This window comes from Strongylocentrotus purpuratus, unplaced genomic scaffold, assembly GCF_000002235.5.
Source record: "Strongylocentrotus purpuratus isolate Spur 01 unplaced genomic scaffold, Spur_5.0 spur5_scaffold_15, whole genome shotgun sequence".
Classification (NCBI taxonomy): Eukaryota; Metazoa; Echinodermata; class Echinoidea; order Camarodonta; family Strongylocentrotidae; genus Strongylocentrotus; species Strongylocentrotus purpuratus.
Genome location: NW_022145600.1, coordinates 280,532 through 289,029, shown reverse-complemented (window position 1 = coordinate 289,029; position 8,498 = coordinate 280,532). Strand labels below are relative to the sequence as shown.

At 36.7% G+C, this 8,498-nt stretch overlaps 1 protein-coding gene across 2 annotated transcripts; it reads right to left on the bottom strand.

The window, feature by feature from the left end:
* Positions 1-778: 778 nt before the first annotated feature.
* On the bottom strand, positions 779-8,498 carry LOC577502 (protein PBDC1). Of its 2 annotated transcripts, none has more exons than XM_030985287.1 (6): positions 8,375-8,498; positions 7,227-7,290; positions 5,423-5,482; positions 4,875-5,015; positions 3,670-3,781; positions 779-2,845 (listed from the first exon to the last, which is right to left on the bottom strand). In XM_030985287.1, the coding sequence occupies exons 2-6, from the start codon at positions 7,266-7,268 to the stop codon at positions 2,688-2,690; spliced, it is 513 nt and encodes a 170-aa protein (XP_030841147.1). In that variant the 5' UTR covers positions 7,269-7,290; positions 8,375-8,498; the 3' UTR covers positions 779-2,687. The 2 variants fall into 2 exon arrangements, with proteins under 2 accessions (XP_030841147.1, XP_030841146.1); XM_030985286.1 differs by having other exon boundaries at positions 8,337-8,472.

Below are 8,498 nucleotides of genomic sequence, written 5' to 3'. Positions count from 1 at the left end.
TGATGTGTCTGTCATTCCATCTGTTTGATGCTGCTCATGATAAGTATCGCCTTGCATGGTGATGTACATATACAGTAGGTTTACGGTTGCACCATGTCAGAGAGAGGGGGATAAATGGGGAGTCCTGAAAAGGACTATCGGTAATCTTTCTTTCTTGAGTGTAAGTGTGGTCCTGAGGAGGACTTTTGGTGATCTTTCTCAAGCTTATAGTTCTAATAGTTGGAGAGTATGGGTAGGAGTGGCTCCTTATCAGGACTCCCCAATCCCCCCTCTCTCACATGGTGCAACCGTAAGCCTGCTGTAAATCTCTTGATATAGCAAACTCAAAATGAGATGATTTTGTTAAAGACCTAAGAAGAGAAAGCAAAAGGAGAGAAATGAATGTAGAGTTATAAGAAAGAAAATGACTCTCCTGTTATAAATAGATAGATGACAGTGGAGAAAATTTTCATTTTGGAATTTCAGTATATTTTTTAATTTCAAATCCCGTTCTATTCCATTTCTTCTTTTTTGCCCTCTCAACTCTTCCCATCTCTCTTTCTCCTCCATCCTTTCACCTCTTCCCTCTCCTCTCAGCACCTTTGCTTTGCACTCCATAATCTTACCTTCTTTCCCTCTTCTCCCTCTCTTCTCATCTTCCTTCTCTCTACAACTTTTCACTTTTTCCCATGCTCTACATCTCTCTCTCTCTCTCTCTCATCCCTCTCTATTTCCTGTTTCCACTGAACCATCGTTCATTACTGCATCAAGAAAGAACAACTAATGTAGACATTTACCATTTGTTTTACAGAGTTTTTTAAAAACATTTTAATCATGATTACAATTACTGTGCCACATACATCATAACTCATTTGTATAATAAGCGACTATTTACGCGTATCATATGTAAAGCTCATTCCCAAGACCCGATAGCTACTACCAAGACATAAGATTGATCGAGGGCACAAAAAAGTTATAGCATCTTATGTGCTATACATGTACCTGCACCATGTACATTTAACAGAGAAATTTCAGGCAATGATTGCATTACAATCAGTTTTTATGATTTAAAGCAAGTTACTGATAAGAAGAAAACAAGAATTGTCAATGCCTCTCCAATACTAGATCAAAAATAAAACCTATATCAAATGGAGAAGCAGAAGATTTCCAATGATTACATTTCATGTTAAAAAGTATTACAGGCAAAACACATTTCAAAAAGTCATGAACAAAAAACAGTGCAACCTGGTGAACTTTCCAGCCAGGCACCATTTTACAGACACACAATCTCAAACATAAAGGCCCGAATTCACAAAGGAGGTTTGTCGACAAACCTTTTGTTTCGACAAACCTTTTGTTTTTTACAAACCAAGGTTTGTAAAAACGTGTCAAAACGTGTCGTATGGTGCACATAAACCTTGGTTTGTCAACAAACCTCCTTTGTGAATTCAGGCCAAAAAGATTGCCTTTCTTCTTGGAAATCGAAATGGTATGGACAATTTAAAATGGCATGCAACACTATCAACTTCAATATGAACAAGCAAAATGTTATGAATAAAAACTTGATGCTTAAATTTTACAAATGTATTTGTCCCATTTACCCCCTTTGTCCAATGTTGTAAACCAGAGTCTCTTACAGCTTTTATCTATCAACATACGATACTACTGGCATATATATATACACTATATAGCAAAATTGAATAAGCTGCGATACCTAGATGCTTTCATTTGCTTTTTGTGGTTAAAAGATACATTCAGTGATAATCAACACAGATTTTTAACACTCAACTGTAAGATTCATGTATAGTATTTTCTGTATTCAGTTTAAAAAATGAAGCTACAGACAAACCTGCCTTAGTGACCATCCGTCTATAATGACCACCTGTACATAACGACCACTATTAATTCCCCCACAGAAAATTCATGTACATGTATAGGTTTGTAGAAGATTCTTGGTAGCAGACAGCATAAATAAACGCTGAGTTTAAAGATTTGAGTACCCGGTATTTTTAAATGTTTGGATATATTTTATCCCACTGCTTCAAGACTCGTTTCGTTTATTCTTTTCATGACACAAAATATGTATTAGAGAACACCCTCTTAGCTGAAAATATAAATAATCTTGCAGCACTCCATAATTTGTTACGCATGAACGTGCACTACATAACACCCTTCTTTTGCATGGTATATCACATAAAATAGGGTACCATACAACATAACCAAGCAACAGTATGCATACCCACTGTTTGCATCCTCTTAGCTGCATGCATTTGATATGGAAGACGACCTGAACGTAATCAAGCGGGATAGCTTCAAGAGAAGCAAGAGAAGAGAATGCAACATCTCTTCATTTTATACTGCATGCATATCGTCTGCATAAATAACATATATTCACCTCCAAAAATAATCAAGAATTTCCCACATGAAATTATAAAGCAATCTTGGAAAGGATATAACATCCCTAGACCCTTGTTAAATCCTTGTTGTATCCTCAATGTCAGCTAACATAATTTTTATAACGGAGTAGAGCTTACAATATAATGGATACCTTCTATTCTCATTTAGATGGCAATAAACTACATGACAAAAATATAGCTACACATGTTTGGCTCTTTACAAGAAGTCCACTTTGAGATTCTGATCTTGCTGGTTTGGATGATAAATATAGATAAGATATAGTACAGTTCTCATGGCGTCTAGACCATATGCTATGAAGCGACTTCCTCTGTTTTGGCATCATCAGGATTGGTGAGTGTTTCTTTCATTTCTTTATTCTCTGTTGCCTTTGGAGACACCTTCCTTAGAGCTAGATTTAAACCTCCTCTATTCCGAGCGATCTCGATGGCAAAGAACTGGACTCTGGTCACTGTGCATGGCATAATGAAACAAACATTGAATAATAGTTTACATCATTGCCTAAAGGAACTGGGTGGCTTTTTTCGGGGGCTCTTTTGGGCATTTCGGGGGCAAATTCGCCCCGAGCCCCCGTGTATTTTTTTCACTGAGCCAATGAGTTCATAACATTTGATAGTTCCAACTCCATTCTTGTAGGGCACATATCACATGTTATGATATAATGTTTGTATGTTTCCTCAGAGCTTTGGAAAAATATTACCCTGGCGTGGCTCCAGCAACTGTTCCCAATGCAGTGTCTTTCAAAGGATAATCTCACCAGGTAACCCACTTACTAAACCCGGGTTGAGAATGGCAAATGTAAGCCGACGTCTTGCCAAAGGCCTTCAGGCTCAAACCCATAACCTTTGCATCCCCAGTCAAGTGCTTAAAACACCTGACTGGTATAAAAACTCCCACTAATCTACCATCAAAACACAACAACAAAAGCCATAGCATTACACATTGGAAGAGAATGTGTGTGCTGTGGGTGGGGGGGGGGGGGGTTACAAGAAAACCAAAAAGTTACCAGAGCATTAGCGATATTTCTCATGTCTGGCCTCTCCAAAAGCAGACAGAGATGTTTTATCAGCCTGCCAAACCAGACACAGATTCTGAGTTCTGAACTACAGTACTACCAGGTATTTCATTGGTTGAAATTAGATATCCCACCAGTTGAGAGCCAGATGAATGCTAACTCTAGGTTAAAGTATATCTGAGTTCAAGCCTTTTTGGTTCTCAATCTTCCACACAGTACTTGTTGCTAGGTCAGGTAAGTAAAAGTTTCAACCTACTTACCAAAAATGGAGTTTTTTTCTGAGTAGTCTTCAGTGCAATTTAGCCTCAAAATAGTTCCGTAGTTGAAATCTTCTACTGTCCCATCAAAATGATTGCAAAACACTCGCCATTTCTGAGGAACAAATATATCAAGCCGAGAAAAAGAGATGAAAATAATAAAAACATTATCTATAGAAATATTAGACCTTACATGAGGAACAGTCACCAAAATCTTTCTTTTTCTTCTTTTGGGAGGGGGTGTTCTGTAAGGTTGGTGTTCTGTAGTTGTATCCACTATCCCACATACTTGTAATCAGCTTTCAATATTACATACATGTAGATCTGTAAACATACATGTACATTGCAAAGTTAAATGCCATAATTAGATTCTAAACAGAAGTAAGATTAGATCACTCCTGAGTGGACTTTTCAATGGACTTGCATATGGTTTGGCACACATGGAAGTTCAGAGTACATTAAAGTTAACTTGTGTGCATTTTATTTCATGTTCTCGATTCAGTCTGAACTATTATTGAGTGTAAATATATGCAACCAATGATCCATGCTGTGGTCGTTGGAAACTCTTGAGATGATCAATGTCAATGTACAAAAGTTCTAGTATATACAAAGAGAATATGGGCAATCATAATAAGATAACATGGGGTGGTATTCCGGTAGAGCATACTAAGTTAGTCCACACTTTTATGGAGTGCCTGTTGCCAACTCATTTACCCTGTACAGATTATTTTAATAATGTCCAAAAAAATAATTTTGCAATGAAATGGGAAGAAAAAGATAATATGAGTATGATCTGAATTTAAACAAAGTCTTTGGTAGATTATCTTTGTCATGAATATTGAAGGAGGAAGATGAAACCAAGCATTCCATAGAAGTGTGAACTAAAATTTGTGTTTAGTCTGGATTTGGTCGTGGCTTAACTTATGAGAATACCACCCACTGACACTAATTCTTATTACCCAAATTAATCAAACATGATAACAACAGAAATATGCAAACATAACATGAACATAAAATTTGGAGCAGTACGCACGCAATTCAGGTCTAAAAGCTCCAAATAGCTATAGTGATGTGCAAAAAGTACTGGAAATACATTTAACGCACAAATATGGCTTTGAGAAAACTACAATATTACAACACCAGGCCTGGAGCTCCTATATCAACACAAAAAGGTAAACTGTAACCAAATAAATAATAAGAAGATTTACCTTTTTTGCTTCATCACTTTTAAGATCATCTGGATCAATGATGTCAATCTTCATATCAGGAAAGTCATGCTTAAAATGCTGATGGATTTCATCATCATGCTTCGTCAGTCTCAATGCTGTTGAGTCCAATGATGATATCAACTGTATACGAAAACAAAACACAAAACATTTATAATACATAATAATAATAATTATTATAATAATAGGCATTGCTATAGCGCCGTCTATCTAGAAATTCTATTCCAAGGCGCATTTATTATTACCCCGGCTTTCGCCTAGCTGCCATTACAGCACTCCAGCATTTCAAGGAATAAATTCCTACCAGGTAACCATTTACTTCACCTGGGTGGAGTATGGCAAATGTAGAACAATGTCTTGCCAAAGGACATTAGTGTTAGTTACAAGTCCCAAATCAGCAAACTTCAGTATGTTTCTATTCATTACGAGTTCTAAATCCACTAACATGGAAGTACATTTCTGTTATTACCAATTCTACATCAACAAACTATAGTGTGTTTCTGTCAGCTTCAAGTTCCAAATGCACTTACATTGAAGTATGTTTCAGCATGGTGATAAGCCTTCACGGCCCAAGCAAGCTCCACATCTTCCTGTAGAGTAGAAGGCAATTGCAATGTGAAAGAAACTGTCCACAGTTTATATGTGTTATATTATACTGTTAATAGGAAGACTCAAAGCCACAAGAAAACCAAGTACAATTTCAAAAACATTGGACACAGATATATATGGGTAGATGGGACTACATAATCATGCGGCATAGTTGCGAACTATTTCTGGGCACATTTGAAATATGAGAGCATTTCAAGAGCTAACTTTTTCATGAGAAGTTTCTCTAGATATTCTTCTGCATGGAAATAAAACAATCTCACAAATTAGTTGTTACCTTGAATTTGAGAAAATATAAATCTACCTTTTCTTTAAGTTAAGTAATCAATATCAAATAGATTTAGACCTTGTATCTAGACTAAATTCACATCATCTGAGATCATAGACATGTAATGACATAGTAAACAGTCATAAAACATTAAGATCCACATTAGGAAGTGCATTAATTAATCCTTAAGGATACTGCATGAGAGAGGATGCAGTAATCAGAAAAGAATTTTTTTTCTTCAATTTAATTTTTCAGTTAAGTTAAATATTTTAATTCATACAATAGGTAACGTAATCAACATCACAAAGCCCCTTTATAGTGTTCGGAGCCCTAAATTCGCCAACAATTTGATGGCAAAATTTAACTTAAATTGTATCATAATGTGAAAGAGGAACATTCAAGACACAGTTCTGCAAAGATCCCCCCCCCCCCCCCAAAAAAAGGTGTTTGAAGTAGTGCTGTAACATCACGGATATCTCCAATTCCGTTTAACCGCCTGTCAAAACCGGACGGTTTTCGGTTAAACGATTTATTTTAAAAAAAAAACAATTAAAAAAAAATTAAAAAAAAAAAATCTTTTTTTTTTTTTTTCTTTTTTTTGGCCGTGTGAAAAAGCAGGAAGGTGATTTAACTGAAGGCGCCGATTTGTGCTTGTGAACTAGTCACAAATAATAGTAACAATGTCGTTTTAGAATAATGTGTAAGATCATTAAAGTAAATTAAAAACAGTAGAGGACCTAGGATAGAACCTTGTGGTACACCATGTGTTAAACTTGGATGAATATATATTGAGATCTATTACAAATATTACTTTCAAACCAAGATGACAGACAAATTGGAGTGTTGTTCTAGTTTCCAAGTGGTAAGTCATCACACCGACTACTGAGCTGGGAGACATTGCCAGGCATAGTGCCAGGTGGAGGGGCATAAATCGAAACTTTAAAAAAAAAAAAAAAAAAAAAAAAAAAAAAAAAATTATAAAAAAAAAAAAAATTAATAAAAAAAAAAATTAAAAAAAACGGGAAAACGAAACCGTCCAATTGAAAACGGAATCCGCCATGGGCGTTCGGATACCGGACGGTTAAACGTTTGACTACAGCACTAGTTTGAAGACAAATAATGTTAAAAGAATACATAATTGGGGTTTTCTGTTGTATGCAGAAAACCTAAGATTTGTATTCTTTCATCAAAATTTGACTTCAAATACATTTTTTTGAAAATCCTTGCAGAAATGTATTTTACATAACATTCTCTTTCACATTGTGATATAATCTAAGATTCTAAGTAAAATTTTGCCATCAAATTTTTGGGGCTCCCAACACTTTAGAGGGGCTTTACGTGTGCTGGGAACTGAATACAATTCCAAACAGCCACAGACATACTGCCTGTCCTTTAAAAAAAGAAAAGTTGATTGATCATGAAGGTTCTAGTCTCAACATTTATCTTGCTCGTTAGCTTACCCGGTTGCCTAATTCATCAGCTGGATTGGTTGGTGCTGCCATGGTGCAAATATGTGTACTTTTCCTGGAAAACCAGAACAAGAAATGAAACAGTCAGTTAGATGAACATGAGTACATTGGTGCATTATGGGGCAGGGAGGGGCAATCTTATATAGACTACCTGTCGGCTGTATGTGTACACGCAGTCGATCATAGCATTGAAACTAGACTTCTAGCTTTAGTTTTAAAAAAAAATCCTACCTTTAAATAAAGGGTGCATTAAAGGAAAGAAGGACAAACAGAGAGACAGATTGGTAAATGTTTTAACAAAATAAGATACACGAGGGCCCCATTGCACAAAAAATACCATTGATGGTAACTTTGCCATCAATGGTATCTACCATGGAAACCTTGATTTTGATTGGCTGTTGAGCCCAATTTAAACGACTACAATTTCTATTCCTTAAATTCCATTCTATTAGACTAAACAACTGATGCATGATGTGGAAGACTAGTCAACGCACCCCTTCAAGAAAAGTGCCTCCGCTTATCCAGTAAGGCTAAGGGTGTGTTAAGGCGGTACTCCGTTCTTGACGCACACTTCCAAGACAAGCTGGGGGGGGGGTGAGCTTTTCTTGAAAGGGTGCGTTACTGCGTTGAACACACCAAGGCAGCACCCTTTCTATGTCTAGTAAATTAGACCTACCTACCTAGCCTGCATGGTCACTGACAGGTGGTTATCTCAAATCACTAATCATCATGACTTCATGTCAGCTCTACAATCTATCTCATTTCTCAATTAACATAAGAAAAAGGGAATCTTAATCGATAGGCCAAAGGGTACCGCTTAGAAGTTAGACATTGTTTGCTGAAGGCAAAAGAGAAGGCTTTATCATTTTTTGTTAATAATAAAAATATTAATAAAAGTGTTCGGACTTCGGACACACTAGGGTCTAGATCTAACTCCAGGGAGCTTCGACGCCGACGAAGGCGTCGGGCATCGGCGGCGTCGGGCATCGGCGTCGGTGCTTCCTGGAGTTACGGACACACACGACACAACCCTTCAATCTTATCAATCATTACTTATTAGTATTATTAGTTACTATCATAAATATCAATTAGTATTGACACCTTATCTTCTTCTTTTTTAAACTCCTCCAAATGCTTACACGTTTTCGTGGACGTCTCTGTCCTAAACTCGGCTGCATGAATGATCTGATATAGTTCTGCTAGTGATCCAGGCGGTCCGATCCGTCGCGAATGCGGGTTCCTTATATGAACACGTTTACTCAA